This window comes from Sorex araneus, chromosome 5 (assembly GCF_027595985.1).
Source record: "Sorex araneus isolate mSorAra2 chromosome 5, mSorAra2.pri, whole genome shotgun sequence".
Classification (NCBI taxonomy): Eukaryota; Metazoa; Chordata; class Mammalia; order Eulipotyphla; family Soricidae; genus Sorex; species Sorex araneus.
The window spans coordinates 162,030,265-162,054,546 of record NC_073306.1 but is presented as its reverse complement, the minus strand read 5'-3'; the positions used below and the strand labels follow the sequence as shown (position 1 = coordinate 162,054,546).

General features: G+C 40.3%; 1 protein-coding gene across 3 annotated transcripts in view; it reads right to left on the bottom strand.

The window, feature by feature from the left end:
* Nucleotides 1–1,405: 1,405 nt before the first annotated feature.
* Nucleotides 1,406–24,282, bottom strand: part of STIM2 (stromal interaction molecule 2) — a 130,494-nt gene continuing 107,617 nt past the window's right edge. The window contains exons 8-13 of one of the 3 annotated variants that reach the window (XM_055138607.1): nucleotides 20,331–20,498; nucleotides 20,047–20,070; nucleotides 19,538–19,638; nucleotides 19,073–19,311; nucleotides 8,033–8,288; nucleotides 1,406–3,077 (exon numbers count right to left, since the gene is read on the bottom strand). In XM_055138607.1, the coding sequence (XP_054994582.1) occupies nucleotides 2,597–3,077; nucleotides 8,033–8,288; nucleotides 19,073–19,311; nucleotides 19,538–19,638; nucleotides 20,047–20,070; nucleotides 20,331–20,498 (1,269 nt within the window). In that variant the 3' untranslated portion in view covers nucleotides 1,406–2,596. The remainder of the gene's footprint in view (nucleotides 3,078–8,032; nucleotides 8,289–19,072; nucleotides 19,312–19,537; nucleotides 19,639–20,046; nucleotides 20,071–20,330; nucleotides 20,499–24,282) is intronic. The other 2 variants (XM_055138608.1, XM_055138609.1) reach the window with 2 other exon arrangements.

The window sequence follows — 24,282 nt, the reverse complement described above, 5'->3', positions numbered from 1 at the left end:
CATCAATTTGCTCAAGCAGGTGCCAGTAACGTCTCCATGGTGAGACTTGTTACTGTTTTTGGCATATCGAATACGCCACGGGTAGCTTGCCAGGCTCTGCTGTGTGGGCAGGATACTCTCGGTAGCTTGCTGGGCTCTCCGAGAGGAGTGGAAGAATCGAACTCAGGTCAGCCACGTGCAAGGCAAACACCCTACCCGCTGTGCTATCACTATCCATCCAAAATTCCCCTCCGACCCTAAGTAGTAGTGCGCCTTGCTGAGAGCTCCTGGCCCCGATCACCCCCCTCCTCACCTCACTCCAGGCTTCAGGACTAGCCTTTATCTTTCCTACCGACTAACCCAGGGCTTCCCAACCTTGTTCCAACCACGGTTCCTTTCCCAATCTTGTCCCCTTCCTGTTCCTCTGGCTGGTCCCCGAGTCTTATGTGTCTCCCCACTTGCCATTTTCTCGATTTCCTCCTGTGGCCCCCTGGAACGTCCTAGAGGCCCACAGTGGGGCGTGTGGCCTTCAGCTTAGAGACACTTCATGACACTATAAAGTTTTCATCCATTTGCAATTTTCAAAGGGAAGATTCTTTTAAGAGGAGAATTCCAGGGGCTGCAGTGATAGTACAGCGGAGAGGGCGTTTGCCTTGCAGGAGGCCGACCCGGATTCAATTCTCAGCATCCCATATGGTCCCCCGAGCACCACCAGAAGTAATTCCTGAGTGCATGAGTCAGGAGTAACCCCTGTGCGTCGCTGGGTGTGACCCAAAAAGTAAAAAGAAAGAATTCCTCCAGGTCTATGAGAAGAAAATACAAGGCGTATTTCCTCCCTCCATTTGGAAGTCTTTCCAGAATGCTTTTCAGTTTTTAATGCATTATTTCTCCCCCTTTGCTAGCAGCAGTTGTAGAGTCTCCGTTGCTCAACATTTCCTTTGGGTTTCCTTACCTTACGAACTGTGCCACACAGCCTACTCAGTCTATCAAATATATAAATGTCATTCAAGACCTTCGTAGTACTTAACAACAGTACTAGGGAGAATAGTAAGCGTTCGTAATTAACTGGAGATTTCAGGAAATTTTATACTCAACACAATTTTCTCTTGGAGCAAATCTCAAAGAAACTTCCTATTCATGAAATTTCCTCTAACCGGCACTGGATCAGGTATCCAAATTTCAGCCAGAATGCTAAAATAAATAAATAAATAAAACCTCTAGATAATTCAGTTTTTTACCCAAATACCCATCCACATTGTATTAACCTGATGATACATCTCTTAATTTAAAACATTTAAGCAGAAACTTCCCAGATTGTTAGTGTACTCACTTGCACTGTGATAATCTTCCAACAAATGCAACCCTTATAATAACCTGTCAGTTTTACAAACTCCAAGCTTTACAAATCAATACAACACAATCTAAATGCACCATAAATTTATATTTGTTAATCTTGATATTAGAACATTAAGACATTTCAAACTACATAAAAATATGACAAACAATATAAAACAGAAAGAAATTTGTTGACAACTTCCTTCCAAAACATCACTATTTCTTATATTGCAACTAAGCAACAAGGCGGCTTACACAGTTCTCCAGGAAACATAGTGTTTTTAGTGGAGTGTTATCAACAAAAATCAGCACAGTCCCACACAATAATGTCTCCAATTTATTATCATTTCCACAGTACAAATTTTTCACAAACCATAAATCCTTTGCAGTTATTCAAAGTCTGTAAACAAGTTTCCGACCCCCCAGTGCCCCCCACCCCACTTCAGTTTAAGCTTGTGAATGTTTTAAGTCCTTCGATCAAGTTTCAACTCTTCCACTTTCATAAGGAATCAAGAGCCTTCTCTCTTAAAATTATTTCTAGTTCTATCATACAGCCTGCAATGCAGTAAATCACAGTGAAAGCCCTGGGAAAAACAAAACAACATGATCTTTACAGCAGGACTTGAAACTTTATAATATTAAATGCAGTTAAAGAAGCTTCCCATAATAAAAGCGTGGGTTTTCATTTCCAGAAATCAAGTCAATTAGAAATCCTAGGTTCTACTTAAAAACCCATTTTGATCTAAAAATGAAAACAGTCCCCTATCCATAGTCATTTTATAAACTCTATACAGTTTCACTTGCAGAGATTTGTTTTTATTTTTTTTTCCAGTCTGGAAAACAGTAGTGCAATTAGTTTTACTTCTTTTAAGTCACTTAGTCCAAGATGTAAATAGCTCTGTGGAAAGGTAAGAAGATGCTCTGGTAAACAAGAAATTTTTTGCAAGCCCATGCTGGCTTACTAGTTCATTAAAGCTTGTAAGTCCATAGTGGCTTCCACAAAATGTTGTATATACATCACTAATAACAAAGCAGAAATAAATAGGCAGAATGACTGTAAACTGTCTCATCTCAATGATTTCTTTTTTTTTTTTTTAGTAATAACACATGACGACTGATTAAAGAGTCATTTAAATAAGCAGACAGTAGACAGCTGCCCTTAAGGACAATCCACTGTGGCCTCCACTCTGGATAGCCCCAGCAGTTACATTCCTAAAATTAAAATGAAACAGGGGTGAGATAAAGGTTTCAAGATGCCACTTCAATGCAATCCCCAGTCAGTTCACTTCGATTTCTTCTTAAAAAGGTTTTTGATTTTAGATGGCTTTTTGCTTTTCTCTCCGTTGTGACAGAGGTCATGCGGGATGCTGCTTATCCTCGCTACGCTTGGGGCCTCCTGGGCTGGTCTACTACTGTCGTTGCCGGCCGAGGAGCATGACGTGTGGCGAGGCTTAGGCACCGGGATGCCGCTGGAGAGCTGGTTCATACTACAGGACTTCTCCAAGATGCCGTTGTACACCTTGCTCGCGGGGCTGAAGATCATGCTCTTGGTTTCAGTGAGGCCCACACAATCAGGAGAACCCCGAGAGAGATCTGCGGCCACGGGGGAGTCGCCCCGGGACGAATCCTCGAGGGAAAGCTCATCTCTTGAAATCTTCCGAGGAGACAATGTTCGGTATATCTCAAGGCTCGAAGGAGGAGACTGCTTCCTTCCAATGGAAGAGTTTAAGGAGTCACATTCGGAAGCGGTGTCTGGTACTTCCCTGGATAACAATAAAAGCCAAGGTAAAAAATCCTGAATACGCCAAAGAAATCAAGATTATCCAGTGACTTTCTGACTTCAACTAAAATCTAAGAAATTTCAATTTCTTAACTTATGAAGATGGAAAAGGGAGAAGTGCATAAAATTTCTTTATGCATTTCAACAAAATCACTACATTCAATGACTAAACCACATGGCTTAACAAAACTCAAAGTTAAATTTGAGCAAGAATTAAACAGTCATAATGTGGTTTCCTAAGGAAAGAGGAAAGAAACATATGAAGCTAAAAAATAAGTTCCCCAAAACTCAGTATTAAAAAAAGAGGGAAGGGAGAGAATAGATTCAATAAGGAAGTGGAGAGGAAATGAAAGCCAATAACAAAAGCTATTAAAAAATACCTATAAATCCTCTCAGGCATTTTCCTTTGTAAATTTTACCCCTTTCTTCACAGTAAAAAAAAAAAGGGAAGGCACAGAGAAAGAAATGAAAAAATAAGGCTTATGCCCTTAAGTCAATATGTGTAGCATTCCTTCCCAATATAACTCATATTCACTACTTGTTTCCCCCTCAGTGTACATATACATCCCTCTTCCTAAACCACCATGAAGTTACTTCAATGACTGCAATAGCTTCTGAATTATTCTATTTCCATTCTTTTCTTCTCAATGTAATTTTTTAATTAAGGTAAATATATATATATAAGATAACATATATAAGATAACAACATATAATGTATGTTGCCAGTATACAGCACAATTTTGATATTAGTATATACTAATCTCATTTAAAAGTCTGTATTTTCTGGCACTGCCATGTAAAAAACTCCCTTCAGCTGTTTCTCCCATTCACTGCACCTTCCCCTCTGGTAACCATCTGCATCTATTCTGGTTCCTCCCTCTTACTTTTGGCTCTCTGGACAACCACCAATCACAGCCCATCTTCTCAAATCTTGCCAATGTTTCTCATAAAAAAATTCAAAGCCCATGTCACAGCCATGGGGCCTTGGTCATACCTCCATCTGCAAACACCTTCTGCCTCATTCCCCAGGCCTCACTTCTCCCCCGTGACCATCCTGTGACTCCCGCGGGGCTTGTGCCCCACACACCCTCCACAGGTAAGAGTGCCAGCCTGTCCTCGCTACCTGGCTCACTTCCAGTCACTGCTAAAGTGCTGTCTCTCTCCAGAGATGCTTCTCCGAACCCCTGTGCAAGCCGCATTCTCTGCCCTTTAATCCTTGTTTATATCCCAGCACTTCCCATATTTTCAAATACTTAATAATAACTTGTTTATCAGTTTCCTCAAGAAAAAGGAAAAAGGTAATGAGGAAAGGACTCACTCCCCCTGTTCTTTTTTTTTTTTCACTACAATAATGAAAAGCCCACAGAAAGCATGAAATTAATAAGTGACAAATGAGTGAGGAAATACACAGATGAAAAAAAAAAGAAATCTGGAAGGAAAAGGATCATGTCTAACTTTCTTTTATTATACACAGAAATCCTAACACAAATAATGTTCATTCCATGAAAGAAAGAGCTAAGAAGCAAAAAGTGGAGTCAAGGTAAAAAGTGACTGGCAAAGAGTAAGCAAGAGGAAGAAGAGAGCTGTAGACAGCCGAGAAAGGGGAGCACGCATGATTACCACCTACCAGACAGAGCTAAGTCAGTACCTTGTCTCACTTGTCCTGGCAGATCAAGTTATTAGCAAGTGCAGCACAGCATGGGCTAGATGCATATTTATAGAATGAATGAGCCGAAGAGTCCCTATCCTTGCATGACCTATGACTGCTAGCATTATTTGTGTCATGACAAGTATGCTTGCTGGTGGGACAGCATTCACTTCTGAGTGTATCCTATGTTGACATCATATATTTTAGACATACATTAGATTGCTGAATATATTTATCTGTGCCCATATTACTCACATGTGGACATAAAGATTCTCTTTCTTAGACTGTAAGCTCTCAAAAACTACAGAAATCCCTGGGCAGATAAAAATGTAAATAATGGCTTTCTACAATACAGTTGCACGTGCTACATAATTTTCAAATGCTTTCTCAATCTAGTAACAAAGACTGCTGGTAGAGGGGAAGAAACGACTTCAGCAGGAAGAGAGGATCAGATTCAAATCAATCCTTGGTAAGGTCTTTGCCTTTGGTATTCTTCTCATCAGTCTGTCACTGCTCCCTGAAGCAGGTCAGCTTCCAGGCTCAAAAACTCATCTCTTAACAATTTTCGTTTGTTTTTAGTTTTCAGCCACACCCAGCTGATCCCAGGGCTTCCTCCTGGCTCTGTGCTCAGGGATCACTCCTGGAGCAGCTCAACGGGCCATATGTGGTGTCAGGAAGCAAACCTGGCTGGCTGCCTGCAATGCGAGCACCTCGTCTGCTCCCGACCCTAGGTCCAATGTTACAAATGCATTTTCTATTCTGCGATGCTGTTTGGCTGAATGCGTGTGTATGAAATTTTAAGCTAGGTTAAAAATATTTTTAAGACTAGTCTGTAAGTTCCAAACAATGTGTTAAAGAATACAGATCTAAATTAGGAGGCCTGGGCTACTACTGAGGTCGTGTCATTAATCCACTGACCCAGCCTGGGCAAATCATTTACTTTGTCCAAGTCTTAATTTTTTTGTTAAAGTAACAGAATCTGATTAATGTCATTATCATTTTTGGTTCTAACAGCTACTTACAAAACAAAGTGATTTGAAGTGCTGCTTCTGATGCATAATCAATCAGATATGAAGTGAGATACTAGATAGATTTCCTTTTTTTTTTGGCTCACATCCAGAGATGCTCATGGGATTCTCCTGGTTCTGCACTCAGGAATTCCTGCTGGCAGTGCTCAGGGGAACATATGGGAAGATGAGGGTTGAACCCAAGTTGGCCGCAAGTGAGGCAAACACCCTACCTGCTGTCCTACTGCCCCAGCCCCAAGATAAAATATACTTTAAAAGCTCCCACTCTTTCCATTTCTTTGGAATGCTGAATTTAATTATGTGCACCATTTACTTATTTTTATATTTCTTCTCTACGCCCCCAGAGTGACATGTAATTGAATTCAAGTTATATCTAAAACCCATATAACAAGAATTTAGTTCAAATTGAGGCTTAAATGAATGTATACCCGCATGATGCACAGATTTATGAAAGATCCCTAAAAAGAAAATGTTATTTTTTGAGGATTCTGGTGGTTCAACACTTAAAAACACTGACAATGGGGAGATGTTTTTGACTTCTAAATTCGTGTACTCATATTTATAAACTGTGAATTTTTGACATTACTATTTGAAACAGGAACTAACATTCTATCCATATGAGAGCAGAAATCCTATTGGGTTGAACAGCTCCAAGAGTTTTCCTACAAACTTCCATAAGCCATATAAAATCATTTTTGTCAATCGTCACCTTGCTGGGTGGCTATAATTATTTGCAAAGAATATAATTATATCCAAAGGCTAAAATTATTTGGATATTTTGGCATATCCAGGTTTTCTGTGTACCAGAAAATAAGTCTAACAATAAGTCTCTCAATGAGAGATGTTACTGGTGCCCGCTCAAACAAATCGATGAGCAACGGGATGACAGTGACGCAGAAAGGCTAATCTTGCAAGTGTTAACCAAGAAAGCTCCATCAAATTCTCTAGTTGCAACAAAAACAGGAAATATAAACTATCTTTTTAGGTGTATGACAGTAAAATCATCTGTATCTTTACTAGATGAAACAGTGAAATGTGAAAACAATTATCTAATGATGTCAACTCAGATAAAAATCATATGCTAAAGACCTATAAAAAACTACTGAGTACATCAAACCTATTCCCACTGGTTTTGTTTCTGGTGTGAAATTGCAGGGGTCAGCCACCTGTGAAGGTGCAAACGAACAGCAAGGGAACAGCATGCTGCTCCAAAGAGGAATGGTGCTTAGGAAGAGACCCAAATCACAATAAACCTCACAGAGCGTTAACATGTGTAAGGTGAGCCAGAACTTAATGTTGCTACACCTATTCTGTAGAAAAAAATTACTAGAAGTATGATTTTTTTTCCTCTTCAAGTTCCTGAGATGTTTCTAAAATCTTTGCATTCTGCTGTATCTTGTCAGTTAGCAAGTATTAGCACCAAACAATCATTAAGAAGCACAAATATTTTAAAATTCAAGGCCTGTTTGATATCTCCTTGACACTTAAGCTCTTGTCTATTTTACATGGGAAATTATTCATGAGACAAATTTATGTCTGAGACTTGAATCAACTGTGTACGATGGCCTCTAAGCAGCTGTATCACAAAGTATCTGTGACGTGCAGAGTCCTAAGAAAGAGCCCAAATCCCCAGCCCCAGTGTTCACACAACTAACTACTCTCAGTTATTTATTCACGATATCGGTGTTGCTACGAAGGGACTGTGCAACAGAGTCCCCACGCGCTTCCATCTTACTAGAGAGAGATTACTGTCCAAGTGAGCCTTTTCCATTTGGGTGTAAGAAGTCAGACGGAGAAAGACAGACTCACAGCAAAGAAGGGATTTGACAGAGGGAAATTTCTGTTGCTGGCTTTGAAGGTTCTACAAGGAAAAGCAGCCAGTCTCTAGGAAGCCGGGGCAGCCCAAGTGCAAGCAGAGAAGCAGGGACCCAGTGCTGATAAGAACCACAGGGACTGAAAACTGCCACCGCCAAGTGACCCAGGAGGAGGACTCCATGGGCCACGTAAGGAGCCAGTTCAGCCAACTCGCTGAGCTAGTCCTGCCAGGTCTTGAGGAGGAAAACCCAACCACATCAAGCCTGGATTCTATCGTGCAGAAGAGAACTGACAGCGACTAAATGGGTAGGACTCGAAGCCCCCAAGTTTGGGGTTCAAGTACTATGCAACAAGAAAAAGAAAAACGCACACATTCTCTCTCCCCACCACACACCCACCTAACACCCGTCCACCCAACACAGACTGTGCGTGGTGCCCGGCCAATACCATTGTTTTTCGGCGGAGAAGTAAATGGCCTCCTCCTCCTCTTCGTTTCGATATAGAGCAGGGCAACTGGACACTGAGAGGATATCTGGATCGGGGGAAGGCAACGAGTGCTGGGAGTGCTGGGGGTGGTGGGGGTGCCGAGGGAGCGCCGGGTGTGGAGCACGCTGGGACTGTGGCGAAGATGGCACAATGCTGCGACGGGAGCGACACAAGCTACTGCTTCTGGCTAACGATCCGGCGGGCTTAGCCATGGTCCCTGGAAACCAAGACAGACATATCAAAACGCTCATAAAACCCAACACTGCTCTCGCGGCACATGGTAAATACGCGCGCGGAAGAACGGATGTTACTGACGCCGCGCCCGCCAGTCTACCTTCACTGACGTAACCACAATCATTACCATCCTGGGAAGCTAAGAAAGAGAAACAAAAACACAGATCTGAAAAATAAACAAGTGAACATGGAAACACCAGGCTGTAACAGGAAGCGGGACATTATTACCCCCAGGGCTGAAAACCTTACCCAAGGTAACAAATGCTTAAATTTTAAAAAATCAGAATGGCATACTTCCAAGCAAACTGTGTATTAATCTTTGGAGAATACTAACAGTAAAATGAAAGAATCAGCTGGATTTCCCAGGACTTGTCTCTTGAGATCTCGTACCTGTCATAGACAGGAAGAACAAGCCAACCCTTGTTTCTTCAGCACTGAGGACTGTAAAACCAATCGCAAGTGTTCGGTCACCCTTTTCCTGCTCCAGTCCCAGTTTAGATCCTTTCATGCAATAAACTTCCATACCCGCGTGATTGACTGAATGAGAAACTCACTGCTTTCATTAACAGACAGAGCCTCCCAAAGAAAGATCTCCTCAAGTGTCAACTCTTCACTCTTGGGTAACGCTGCGCAGTTCATTGTTACGCTGGTGGTGCTCTCACACGCCGATAACATATAAAAACCCGGCATCTGCACCCTTCTGAAGCCTGCGCTTTAAGGGTCGTGAACTTTCCAGACCCATTTCAGGTGTCACTTCTGGACATTCTTCTATTTAATCTTACTCAGAGACCTACAGGTAACTCCAACCACTCAGGGGTTCTCATCTTTCCTCACCTGACATTTCCTTCCGCTCCACCCCACCACTATGCCTCATCCTGCCATCACTCACCACTGCCCCCTTTTTGAAATTATAAATCAGGACATCACACATCTAGATCCTGACTATTTCTACCTTCCTAGAAATTCACCACTCTCTTCCATCCACTCCTCTGCCCCCACCGCCCATCTCCTTTCCTACTTCCCACAGCCACTTACAAGTTAATGCTGTGAAGAGAGAAAATCAGATAAAAAAATAAAAGGTAACAGCCCCCCACACCTCCCCCCAAAAATTTCAGAGTGTTTTACAGCTAACCCTTTGAGGGAAAAGAATTAGATCTACGTTGTTTCTCCCTCTCAACTCATTCCTCTTAGCTCATTCTTCGGCCATTTAGCTGCAACTATTCTAAGTTCACGATCTGCTTCCTCCTACATTAAGTGAATGTCTCAGGTCTTGACGACTGACGAGCAGCACAGGTCAGAATTACTTTCTCCTGCCCTTGACTCCTGACCACGTTCTCACCTCTTTACTTCTCCTTTAACTGTTGCAGACCTTGTTCTAATCCTGTTCCATAATTATTATTTGTTTAAAGTATTACAGTTTAGATAACACAGTTACCTAAACAGTCTTTCCACTGTCTGTTGCTGTTTGTTTTGGGGCCACACCTGGCTATGCTCAGAGTTTACTCCTGACAGGGTTGAGGGGACCAGACTGGGTGCCAGAGATCAAACCCAGGCCAGCACCCCACCCGCTGTACTATTTCTCAGCCCTTTCTACTATTCCTCTGGAGCAATTTCGTCTACTCCCGTAACTTCGAAACTTCAATCATCACTTGCATTGCACAGCCGCCCAATCTAGACTCCACTTTAACCCTTCTCATAAACTTTAGAATTGCCTCTTGGACACTGGACACCCGAAGAGAAGTCCACACATGCAACATTTTCCTCCTTAAACTCACTCCTGTTTTCCTTAAGAAATAACACCAGTATCCACTAAGTTTTCTGAACTGGAAATACAGATATTTCTGACTCCTCTTTCTCCATTGTGATTAAAATCACAAAGTGTTCCTAAGTCTACCTCCTTGATATTTCTCTAAACTTCCAGTCCTCGGTGTCTCTCCATTCTACCCACATCCCCCATAACCACCATCTGATTCTCCACAGCTATACCCTCTCCTATTTAATCTCTGCCTCCAGCTTATTCTTCATGACACTGCAGCTTGCATAACAGCCCACATGACTACCCTATAATGGAAGTGAAATTTGACATTTTATTGCATAAAACCTTTAAATGGCTCCGTAATACTTTTGGGATTAAAATTAAGTCATGGTCCTTACCAAAGCTCAAAACGCTCAAGCTATCTAGTCTGTATTTCAAAACTCGTATCTCTCTTATTTATTCAAGAAAATTAGGCACACCTAGAACAGATGACTGGTTGAAGAAACTTTGGTACATCTATACAATGGAATACTATGCAGCTGTTAGAAAAAATGAGGTCATGAACTTTGCATATAAGTGGATCAGCATGGAAAGTATCATGCTAAGTGAAAAGAGTCAAAAAGAGAGAGACAGACATAGAAAGTTTGCACTCATCTGTGGAATATAGAATAACAGAGTAGGAGACTAACACCCAAGAATAGTAGAAATAAGTACCAGGAGGTTGACTCCATGGCTTGGAAGCTGGCCTCACATTCTGGAGAGAGGGCAACTCAGATAGAGAAGGGAAAACCAAGTAAAATGTGGTTGGAGGCCATGCGGGGGAAGGGTGATGCGTGCTGAATGTAGACTAGAGACTTAACACGATGGCCACTCATCATCTTTATTGCAAACCACAACACCTAATTAGAGAGAGAGAACAAAAGGGAATACCCTGCCACAGTGGCGGGGTGGGGTGGGGGAGATGGGATTGGGGAGGGTAGGAGGGATGCTGGGTTTATTTGTAGTGGAGAATGGGCACTGATGAAGGGATGGGTTCTCGAACTTCGTATGAGGGAAACATGAGCACAAAAATGTATAAATCTGTAACTGTACCCTCAAAAAAAAAAAGAATGATTTAGGAAAAATAAAAAGTGTTGAAACATGAAAAAAAAAGAATATTAGGCACAGAATACTCCCCCAGCTCCTCAGAAATAAAGTGTTGGCTGGAGCGATAGATAGCATAGCGGGTAGGGCGTTTGCCTTGCACGCGGCCGACCCGGGTTCGATTCCCAGCATCCCATATGGTCCCCTGAGCACTGCCAGGGGTGATTCCTGAGTGCAGAGCCAGGAGTAACCCCTGTGCATCGCCGGGTGTGACCCAAAAAGCAAAAAAAAAAAAAAAAAAAAAAAAAAAAGAAATAAAGTGTTATCTCTTCCTTCACACCTCTGTTCCCCCACATCTCCCCTTCAGCTCCCATTTTAGGACTTGACTACACTGACGATTCTTCCAGGAAGCTTCCCAAGCCCCTCCAACTTTGAGGTCAAATTGCACCAGCTTGTGCTCACATAGTAACACCATAGTCCATTTCCCCAATGACATAGTTTAGCTCAAACTCTGTTTTTCCTCCATCAAACTGTAAGTTCCATGGATGCACTGTGTACCATGTTCAACACTGCATCATAACTAGCAATGTCAGACCTACCCAAAAAGCAGATGTACAATAGGTTATTTATTGAAAAGATTAAGGGATAATTCCAATGAAACTAGCCAAATAACTTAATGTATTAAAGGAGAAAATGAGCTGAAATTAAAAAGAACATTTTCAGAATTCCTTTTGAGGTGGGCGGGCCAGGGGAGTTGTGGGACACACCTGGCAGTGCTCAGGGTTAACTCCTTGCTCTGCAAACAGGGACCACTCCTGGCAACTCAGAGGAGCATGTGGGGTTCCAGGGATTGAAGGCATTTACCATGTGCAAGGCAAATACCGCCTCCTGTACTGTACCTCCAGCCCTTATCTTCAGAATTCTTGACTACTAAATTACTATAATACTACATAAAGCTTTTCTCAATACTACACAAAGCTTTTTCCAATCATAAATTGTAAAATATGGAAATAGTTGTAATTTAGAGAGCAAACAGAATTTTCTCTCATTTATAATGATTCACAAATTGGAGCAATAGAAGAAACCATGGAAACTTTTAATCCAATGACCTTATTTTGGCAAAGAAACTATATTCTACAAATACTATACAGGAAACTGTACCCTACAAATAAATTATATACAAAGTGACACAAGTAAGTCCCAGAAAAGTCCCAAACATTTTCACTGATTGCTGGTTATTTCAAATATTCAGCAAATCTTAGATTCAGCATGACTAATGTGTGGTAAGAAGGTCTAAGAAGACTCAAGATTCACTAGAAAAATGAATACTGTACAGAAAGAGGAAAGCTATTCAATGAAGTTTTAAGAAGAAAGCAGAGAGTTTGCAAGGAAAGTGTTAAGCAACTCTATAAAAAAAAAAAACATAGCTAAAGATGTGAATCAACACAGCTAGAAACTGTTCATAATTTTAAATCTTCTCCAAGCATTTTCTTCTTCTATATGTTGTGACCTGTGTCTATGTATATGTACAAATCCCTCCCATAGAATTACATCCAGCTGGAACTAAGAACCCTCTTTGTTGCTCGAAGGGGCCAATCTACACAGACAATGTACAATTACACTAGCACAGAATGCACATAGAATTAACAATCAGTACACTTTAATCTTGTAACTAGTTTTCCTCTATATAACATATGTTTTATGATATCTTCAGGCTATTATTAATTCCTACAGAAGGGAAAGAGCCATCCGCATCTCTAATTTATGAGTAGTTAAATGAAACATTAAAGTTTAATATACAGAAATTTATTTCCAAGGTAATTATTTATTCTAATAGTAGATAAACACACCCTATATTGGCAAACTATACTTTGTAATGTGTTTCCTGAGGCAGAGAAATACAATTTTGTCTCAAAATATAGATTCTTCTCAACAACAACCCAAAACAAGAAGTGATATGTGGCATTGGGTTTTAACAATATATGGCAAAGATAGCTTGATCAACTTTTCACAGCCCTAACTACACACCTTAAATACCTTCAAACACTCCAATATACTGAGTACAATCTCACTACAGTCTCCAATGCACAGCTCAGTCTACACACAAAAAATTTAAAAGTCTAAGATGCCACAACAGAGAAACTAAAAGCAGAACTAATAGGAGTAAGAACAATGCTGCAAGTGCTGTGAGACTCTCAGCCTCCAGAATTTGAGGGTCTGGGTTTTAACTGGAGATATAAGTGAAGTCTTGGGTGCACAGTAATCTATTTTTCAAGAGGGTAAGAAAGCAATAGGCAAATTTCAAAGATAAACAGATGAACACAAGCATATATATAAACAATGACAAATAAAATAATAAAAGTAACGACCTGTGGAACATTCAAAACATTCGGCAACATTAATATATAAGATGGGAAATGGAAATTAAAATTAAATGATTAAGAGATCCACTGGGGAAATGACAAAAATAGCTGCAAAGAGGTATGGAAAATAGAAACCACAAAAGAAGTCCAAACAGGTCAGTGAGCAATCAATGTGACTAAGTTAAATTTATCTTAGTTGGCAAGAGATCCTCAAATAGGATGCAAACCTAAACCAGATATTGCTGTTTATTATACAGAGAAGTGTGATGACAGAAAGTCCCCCTCACCACCACTTTGTTTAAAGGCAGAACATTTTTGAAGAAAGCAAAGAGAAGGTAGACAGAAGTAATCTAGAAAGCTACTGTTGCTATTTTAAAGTCAGAAAGTACGAATTTGAAAGCAAAAAGTAATAGTTACTATAAGGCAATATTTGCATAATTATTAAAGAATCTGAAAGGGAAAAACAATTCACTATTTCTGGCTTTACTGGGGAAAAAACTCAGGAAAATTCAGTGTTTCTGTATAGCGATCTGCATATACTTATAAGCATTTCTGGGGCTGGAGAGAGAGCAGGGGCTAAGGCACCTGCCTCATATGCTGGCATCTCCAGTTCAATCCCTAACACCAGCAACATATATGGTTCCATGCGTACTGCTAGGAGTGAGCCCTGAGTGCAGGGCTAGGAGTAAACCCTGCACACTGCCATGTGTGGCCCAAATAAACAAAAGAAAGAAAAATCAAGACTGTTAATACATCTGCAACAACTAGAGTATGATCTAAAAAAAGAAAAAAATAGGGGAACCAGTATCCAAAAAACTACCCCTCCCAAAGTTTCTTCTGTCAGGCTCCCAGAGATTAATCTTGTAAAAAGGGTTTGCAGAAATGTATTGTAAGATTTCACGTTTTACTTAAACATATCCAAGAGGGGCCAGAGAAATGTACAGGAGTTAAGATACATGCCCTGCATGCAGCAGAGCCTGGTTTGGTTCCAGCACCACATGGTCCCCCAAGTACCTCTGGGTACAGTCCTGGAAACAGACACCACCAGGTGGCCCAGATAACCTCTAGGATGGCAGGCCTGAGGAACACAACATCTTAGGCTCTTGCCTGTGAACCCAGGACATGATTGGCCAATAACAAGAGAGAGGGGCCCTTGGGCCTCTTGAGGACCTCCTAGGAGCCATCCCACAACAACAAAGGCATAAAGGTAGACCTCAAGAAATAGAACCGATGACTACCAATTATTTCCAAATAAATCAATAAATCCACAGAAACCTTAGAAAAAGTATAATGAAATTATTTAATGGAATCTCATAAGCAGATCCTAAACTCCGTAATAATTGGCTGACTGCAAATTCTGAATCCAAAATATAAGGGAATATTTAGACAGATGACACATCAATACCAACTATAAAGCTAAATATAATAACTAAAGCAGAGTGGTACCAGTGGGACAGAATGTTTTAAAGGTCTTTTACGTTATTTATGGAGAGAGTCGATATTACAAGTCAGCAGGGACAGAACCGGAAGAAGCTGGGACGACTGTTTACTCATACATAAAGAGGTATATTTAGGGGCTGGAGTGATAGCACAGCGGGTAGGGAATTTGCCTTGCACGAGGCTGACCCAGGTTTGATTCCCAGCATCCCATCTGGTCCCCTGAGCACCACCAGGAGTAATTCCTGAGTGCATGAGAAAGGAGTAACCCCTGTGCGTCGCTGGGTGTAACCCAAAAAGCAAAAAAAAATTTTTTAATTAAAAATTATAAAAAATATTTTTTAAATAAAGAGGTATGTTTAGATTCATGCCTCACAGGGGCCGGAGTGATAGCACAGCGGGTAGGGTGTTTGCCTTGCAAGCGGCCGACCCGGGTTCGATCCCCGGCATCCCATATGGTCCCCCAAGCACCACCAGGAGTAATTCCTGAGTGCAAAGCCAGGAGTAACCCCTGAGTATCGCTGGGTGTGACCCCCCCAAAAAAATAGATTCATGCCTCACTATATGAGCAAAAAGAATTTCCAGGTGGATTGACAGACTAGGGGACTAAAGCAAAATGTTAAAACTTATAGGAAAGCAAACAATCCAAAATAACATTTAAAAAAATCAGATTCTTAAGTTTTAAAATTTTTAAAACATTATGATTTATAAGAAAAAAAAAACAATAATATAGCACAGCCAAAAAAAAAAAAAAAGCAAGCCTAGGAGATAATATCTCAAAAGTCAAATAACCAGGAACAATAAAAACTCTTCCAGATCTGTAAGGAATCTTGAAGGGCACCTGCAGGAGGAACAAGCAACTATGAGGGGAAGAAATCCAAATGGAAATGCCAACAGACACATGATACTCGAGTTCAGTGGCCATCAAGGAAATAAAAGTATTAGTAATAGAAGCATCATATCACATCCTTCAAGATAGAAGGCAAATAAATCAGATTATTTTCAATTTCGGTGAGGATACAGGCAGACACTCTTGTCGTGTGAACTGGCAGAACCATTTTGAGAGCGGGAGATGCCTTTCCAATGGCTAAGAAATGCAACTTTCAGTTCTCCCCAGAGAAATCAAAGCCACGGGCAGGGAAAAACTACAGAAAATGCCTATTATTGCACTGTGTGCAGGGACCAAGAAGCAGAAAGACCCCATCTCAGCAGAAAAATGAATAAACTTTGTTTATTATTATGATAAATATATAATGATGGTAAACTCAAATAATGAATTTTTTTCCTATTTTTAGACGTAAAGTAGAATGGAGAATGAGGCATGTGAGGGAGAGAAAAAGGTGCTCGAGAAAGGATGCTGGATTCTCCAGCGCGGAGAGACTAGGGTACCTCATAAAGTAAAAAGAGGCTTACACACATCAGGTGGAGATGCGGGTGACCCCCAAAAGGTACATCCCCATTTAGGGGATGTACCTAAAAATTAATTTCTGCATTATCATTTATCAAATAATAGTGGCAATTTACACATAACAACAGCAAAATTTTAAAATCACTCAGGGAAGTATGCAATCAAAAGCCTTTATGTACTCTCAACACTAGTTCTGTCGCCAAGAATGTGTTTTTTCAAGCTCCCAAATTATGGTTTTAAAACTAAACAGAGTGGAGTACCAGAGTTGTGCCACTGGGTGGCGGCAGCACTCTTAAATTGTGGTCTGGCTACACATTACAATCTTTTTCCAGTGCTAATTCACTTGAGCACAGCGTTTCTAAAACATCATCATACTGAATTTGAAACCAACTCTTGTACTTTTTCATATATAAGAGCTCACATTCTGTTAACTACAATCACATTTAATGGTAAGTGCTTCCTTTTACTGCCCATATGGATATAACAAGGAAGAGCTTTTAAATAAGGACTAAGCCGGGGGCAGGGTGACAGGTGCTTGCCTTCGTGCAGCTGACCTGGGTTTGATCCCCAGCACCCAATACCAGCCCCTGAGTCCTGCCCAGAGTGATCCCTGAATGCAGAGTCAGGACTAAGCCGATGTCGCCCCAAAACAAGTATTAAAAAGGAATTAATTTAGGAATCCATTTTGATACCTACTTCGAAACTGGAACTGAATAGCAATTCCAAGAAGCAATTGCAACTTTTTAAAAAGTTATCCTTTTCAAACAAAATCCGATACTAATGAATCAGTTTTGCACTTGTCATAAGGGCACTGAATTCAAATTAACAAGTCAATCAAAATATTCAAACTGTGGAACCAGCCCAGATCTATCTGATCCTACAACCGACACTACACTGAAGCAGTTGAATTCAACCTTCCAGCATTCTATTAGCTGCTTTTACTCTTCCACTCTTCTGGCATTTCTGGCTGCTACTAAACAAAGATATAAAGCCACAGAACTGAACATAAGCAGTCACCCACAATTTATCTGCAATATTGGGTTTTAATTAAATGACTTTTTAAATTATAACAGTTTAAAGTCAGAACTTCTAAAAATCTTTGACAGAAAAATTCAAAATAGAAAATACTCATTTCTCAGGTTTTTCTTCAAAAACTAAAATTCCCTTATATGTTTCCAAATAATTATTAAATTCCATTGTATGTTCTTTGCATATTCTGTTCTACCTAAAGACACTCATGCACACTATGAAAATGAAGCAGGCAAGCATAAAGGTAAGTGTTCTATGCTTCTCAAATAATTTCTAGTACAAGAAACTTTAAAATCCAAATTCTGCAAAAAAGTCAGAATAATAAATGCTCAATTTTTTAAAGAAATAGTTCCATTTTAACCTCCTACTGAAAATTATAATGTATAAGATTTTTTTCCAAGAATAGAGCATAACAAAGCAAAAGTATTTTAAAAATTGTAATGATTCATGCCACACCTGGGAAAAGCTTTAAGAGGTACAACATTGTGTGTGTATATACATATCTTTTGAGGTGCTCTAGGCTCATCTTTCTAGCAACAGAGGTTTTGTAAGCACAGTTTAATTTTATTTAAAGGTAAATTGATTTAGTATTTAATGAATTATACAGCAAAGTAGTTCTTTTTCAGCAAAATGATAGATTCCAGAGAATCCGCAGCAAGGCCTACAGCCCTTGCCTCAACTCCTGCTGATTCCAGATTCGAAGCCCGGGCACGGCTCGGAGTGCACTAGGGGTCACTCCTGAGAACAAGCCAGAAAGAACCTGCCGAACACCACTGGGTGTGGTGCCAAAACAGAAAACTACAACCCAAGCTGGAAAAGCAAAATATTGAAAAACAAGCCTACTGTGAATGGCAACTCAAACGTAACCAAAGGAAATCAGATTGAAAGTCACATAGTCGATTAGTTACTCATAAAATGAAGGTTGGGAATTCAATTTTTTTTATTATTGAATCACCCTAAGATACAGTTACAAAGCTTTCATGTTTGAGTTTCAATCATATAATGATCGAACACCCATCCCTCCACCAGAGCACATTCTCTACCACCAATGGCCCCAGTATACGCCCCTCCCCTTCCAACACCCCCCACCGCCTCTATGGCAGACAATTTCCCTGTTTTGGGGCATTATGGTTTGCAATATAGGGAATTAAAATTTTTTAAGATCCTACCCAATTTTTTTTTTACCATAATACCTCTCATCTATGGAATATAAAGAGACATAGTATGGGAATAACAGGGGATAACAAATAGCCAAAGACAACAGGACCTGAGAACTGGGTTTCTCTTGCTAAACTGAGCAAGAAGATGGAGTAGGGAGTGGGGGAGGGTGACCTAGAGGCAGTGATGGAGGGAGCAGGCTACTCACGGTGGGATGATGCTGGAACCCTGTATGCAAGGAACCCTCCCGCTAACAGTACCATTAACATTGTGCAAACTCCCCTACGTGCCTCCAAAAAGTGCTCAAGGACCTTATTCATCACACAACGATTTTGTAGGTACAATGTGTCTGGCAAAACATGTTTATATGTCATGTGCATACACATGCATGCACAAACACATCTCAGAGTGAAGACAAATGAAAACAAGAGTGAATAAAATTTTTATCATAGTTTTCACAGTAATTCTTTAAAAAAATATTCATAGTAGAAAGTTCACCCAAAATGCCACTCCCTGCTGAACTCACCACTTACCGGGAAACTGTGACACTATCGGTGGTGTGTCCTCATCTAAGTCATCAACTCCCCCAGCAATGGGGTAGGGAGGAATGGAGACTCTGGGCATCACCACCCAGCTGTGATCCGAGTACAGGGAAGAAGTCAGGCTGGGGAGTCCTGAGTTATGGGCGATCTGAAAGCCACAGATCTTCTCGATCTGCTGCCAGCGAAACAGTCGTTCTCGTAAACACGTTGTCAACTCAGAGAGAGCTTTCCTGGAAAAGGCAATATAGGAATCACTTGTTGCAGGCAAGTAGCTTTAACATGGCACTCGGGGGGTGAGAAAAGCCTATCAACTAACTAATTTGAAGAAGAACCTACCAATCTTAGAATGAGTATAAATCAGATAATCATACAGGGAAAATGAACAATTTAAATATGTTTTCTATAGATTACTCACTGCAACAGAACAAAAATAAACATCTACAAAGATGTTCTTACTTTGCTTCCAGAATCTTGTGGTCGACCTCGTCGAGAGAGGAGCTGTGTGCAACATGCAGAGTCCCAAAGACGGTGCTTCTCTTCTTTTTAATTTTCTCTGCCTGAAAATCAAAGAAGAGATGAATAAGGCTAAGTCTGGAGTCAGGGGAATGCACATAAACTAATGAAACTCCTTTTGTTTTGACTATATTAAATACAATAAAAGCAGTAGAAAGGTGTTAGCCAAGATATAGCCCTGTCTTCCAAAGTCGACAAAGATGGAGGAGAAAGCATGCTTTCTTAAGTCAAGACAATTCAAAACTTTTCTCTGAAGAACTTTCCTCTTATTTCGACAACTTAGAAAGATCTGAGTATCCCATTAAAACTAACAGTGACAGTAACTATCCTCTACCCCAACGGAGATGTTAGTGAATGAACTAAGCTTTTGAAATATTTTTTACTTGAAATCAGATTAAAACTTATTTCACACAATTTAATAAATCAGACATTGATTTCTAGTAACTACTAACCTGAATCAGACATGAAGCAGCAACCTAGAGGAGAAAAGCTCCGTATAAAACATTTATGGTAATAATAGGAATGATTTCTTTTTAAGTGACACAAAGGTCATTTTGAAAGGTTAATACATTTCTTAATAAAGTGATTTAACTTTCCAGTCTACGATTACATCAGCTTATATAATACATTCCAAATCATAAAAAGAATCTGTGCTAATCAAATTTTTATTCAGATCTCTGGATCCCAAATGGCTAATCCTTAGAAACTTAGCAAGTTTTGAAATATAGTAGAGTACCTCATCCTTAGCAATAGCTAACTGCATTTCAGCGTTCTGTCTTTTAATATTGTAGTACTGTACTTCCACTTCATGTGTTAGCTGGAGCCATTTCTGAAGTGCATCCGGAACAGACCAGCTACTTCTGAGTTCGAATTCTTTTTCAGCCTTTTTCAGAGCCATTCGAACCTGGGAAAGAAGGAGGGAGAGGAGGCAAACAGGGGAAGAAGAAAGGAGTAAGAGGAAGGGGAAAGGAAAGGGAAGGGAGAGGAAGAAAGTGTGACAGAGGGAGAGAAAGAAAAATGTATTAAAGACATTTAATTAAAAGGTCAAGGGTAGAGCACATGCCTCATGCCTCACGTAGGCCCTGGGTTAGACACAAACCACCATCCCAAGAATCTTCAATTCGTGAACTTTTAAACAAATATTTTTATACCAAAAAAAAAAAATGCAATTAAGTATGCAGTCTCCAAGTAACTTTACATCATAGTGTGTGTTGATAAATTTCCAACATTAAAACCAGGGGCACTAGCACAGGGATGAGGGGAACAGGCTTTGCAGTGACGGGCCAACAGTTTGATCCTCTGCCCTGTCTGCTGGCCCACGCATCAGGCCACCGGCACTACGGGAACCATGGCATCCTCTGGCGTGGGCACTGAATCCTCTGGCTCAGCTGGCTGGGAATCTCTGGGAATAGCCCCCAAGGCCTTGGCCTTGTTGGGAGTACCCCGCACTCCTTCACCCGGTCCATACAGACAAATTTAAAAAAAGCTGGAGTCTAAGGGCACCTTAAAGCCAGTAAGCTGAGTTATAAAGCTAGTTGGTAAAAAAGAGCAGGGCGCAAAAATAGCTTAGTCTGCTAAAGATTTAGCTTTTTTAACAGCCAGATACATCAAGAGAAGAAATGTCCAAGGTATGTAAAAACAAGCTCATCATACTTTTTCTCACAGTGCATTATTTCCCCTATGGAGTGAGACATGTAGAACTGTTCTCCTGCCCCTGCTTTTGTTCCTAGAATATCCCCCTGTAGTTTCTTAGACTCCTTCTGAAGTTGGTCATGACATTTTTTATGGCCAAGTTTTACATGTTATTTTATACTTCTGTTACAATAACACCTGAAGTGTGTAGAAAGTTACAACCTTCTACTACTTCTACTTAATTCAACATTTCTACTATGCCATAGAGAAGAAAAACCCGCGTTGCATTTGTAGATCATACATAAGCTTCAAGAAGACAAATTCAGACTGATTAACATGAAAAAAATAACATAGCTCTCGGTGTCAGGATATTCACTATTTCTCTGAGCTCCTGCCCTTTTGGGAAGCCAGACAAAAAACAAGAATGTTCAGGTAGGTGCAAGTGCGACGGAAGAACATGCTTTCTTTTTTTTTTTTTTTTGCTTTGCTTTTTTTGGGTCACACCTGGCGATGCACAGGAGTTACTCCTGGCTCATGCACTTAGGAACTACTCCTGGCAGTGCTCGGGGACCAGATGGGATGCTGGGAATTGAACCCCGTCAGCCAAGTGCAAGGCAAACGCCCTACCTGCTATACTATCGCTCCAGTCCCCGGAAGAACATGCTTTAAAAAGTCTCGCCAAGAAGAATGACCCAGAAAGAAAGAGTCCATTCAAGGAAATGCTCCACTTAAAAACGACCAAGAACTCAAGCTGAAAGACATGGAAAGTGCCCGGGAGCGAGCATAGCAAGCGGGGTACGAGCCAAGCAGAGTCGGGCATGCATGGGAGCCCGGTTTGATCCTGGGCACTGCATGGTCCTGAGACCACAGGGTACAGCCCTGAAGGCCCTCCAGCACTCCCAACAGGGCCCCCTCCTCAGGCCTTCCCAATGAACTGACAGGGAGTCACTGCTGGGGCACCTGGCCTGCTGAACTCCACTCAGGAGGACCAAAATGAATCCAAGAACATGCACTGAAGGCATATGCCAGAATGGCTGAAACCCGTCACAGATGCACGCACCCACACCTTCAAAGTGTGAGGGAACTATGGAGCACCTGGCTGCAAGAACATTCTGGCTACAAATTTGTTTTCCTCAACAAAATGTCTATTCCAAAAGAACGTGCAGAAGCGTGTTTGATCTGAACAAATGCAGCTTATTCAAATAAATGTTAACATCTGCCAGAATAAACTAAGGAAAAGTACTATACACAAACTTCTGATAAAGAAATAGAACAGCTGTCCGAGAGACTGCTGAAACAAATTACATCCAAGACTTGAAACAAATTACAGGAGAGTGTTTTTGTTTTGTTTTGTTTTTTCCCCAAACTCCCAATTAAAAAACTAAAACCACAACGGGGCACTAAGAAGGCAATCCAAAATACAGACAGGTGAAAGAAAGGATAACTAGAAGTTCCTCACTGGCAAACCCTAGGCCATAGTGCCTGACAGACACCAGCACAAAGTGCTGGAGCCAGCCCCGCGCTGAGTAAGACGCTTGGCTAAGCTGTGTGGCGTCCCAGCTAATCTCTCGGGAAGAGAGAATATGAGCTCAGGTCCTGTGACACGGAGCTCTACAAACTACAGAGTAAACTGAAACCTTTTCTAACGAGATTTTAGAGCTAAAACGGCCATATAATTTTCACTGCCAAGGAACTATAGCATGAATCCAAACAAATTTCACTTTTCACTTCTTTTATCGTACTTTCCTTACCATTATATTTTACTTATTTCTCCTAACATAGTTCAACAAACATTTGGCACAGAATTAAAATATTTATAGCATAGAGACTAAACTGTCAATCCCTCAAAAATTTCAATATTCTTACCTTCAATAATTGCAATTATTTCAACTGTTTTCTAGTCTACTATTTATAGGTTTATCATTCACCTAAATTCCATCCCTTAGCTTAAATTGCATTGTTATTTACAGGAGAACAGAAGTAGTGAAAATTATGTAATAGCACTGACAACATGAGTCACTTAATTTTTTTAATATTACAAAATTATGTTTTAAGCTTAAAAATATTTTTAAATTATACTATTTATAAATTATATTATATATAATTTTATATATTATATTATATATAATTAAACTATATTATACTATTTATAAATTATAGTATAAATTATACTCTTAAGAATGAAACAACAGTAGGTTAAAATATGGTATCACAGAAAGAACCTAAATCTCTTACACCTAGCTTCAAGGCTCAATTTTAGAATTTATTATTTCTGTAATCTTCATGTTCTTTATCATGCAAGGTTTACTATCTCACAAGGCTGAGAGGCATTCTGACTTCTCCTGACTATAGCTAGGGTTCTTGAGGCCTTAAAGACAAAATGATATATGAAAATTACTTAAACCACACAAAATACAGAGTGGTAGTTTATTCACCCCTGAGCTTTTTTTTTAAAGAAAAATAGTTCTATACAAAACATGCACCATATTTAATTCCAATTTCGAGAAGTGTCCCAGTTAAACTTACTTTTATAAACAAAGGTTTTAATAGCAGTATATGAAAACACATACTTTGGAGTAAGTATGTATTTGGAATAAAATCTTGCCTTTGTTGTGTGATATCTATGTGGCTTAAAACAAGCTATTTAACTTTTTTATGCATCTCATATGTAAATAAGGATAACAATACACTGTGACTGAAATTCGTGAATAAAACATTTGCCATTTGCACAGCATATCCTTCTGGCATACAAGACGTACAAAATGGTTTCTCTTATTACTGCAGTCCTGTTGGACAGAGTTCTTTTAAACACCCATTTCTCTTCTTTAAACCACTGCTTCCTGGCTCAGGTTCTCACTGGGATCATTGTCTGTGCTGGGACACATACAGGGACCTTGGGGGGACGAGGAGAGGGGAAACATGATCTGTATATGCCCAAACTCTCAGATTAGAATGTTTGTGGCTGGGGGGCCTTTCGTGTCATGTCTTCCCCTCACTATGAAGCAATCATTTGTAAAACTCTGCAACAGGTTTATGATCCATACCAAAGAAAGAGT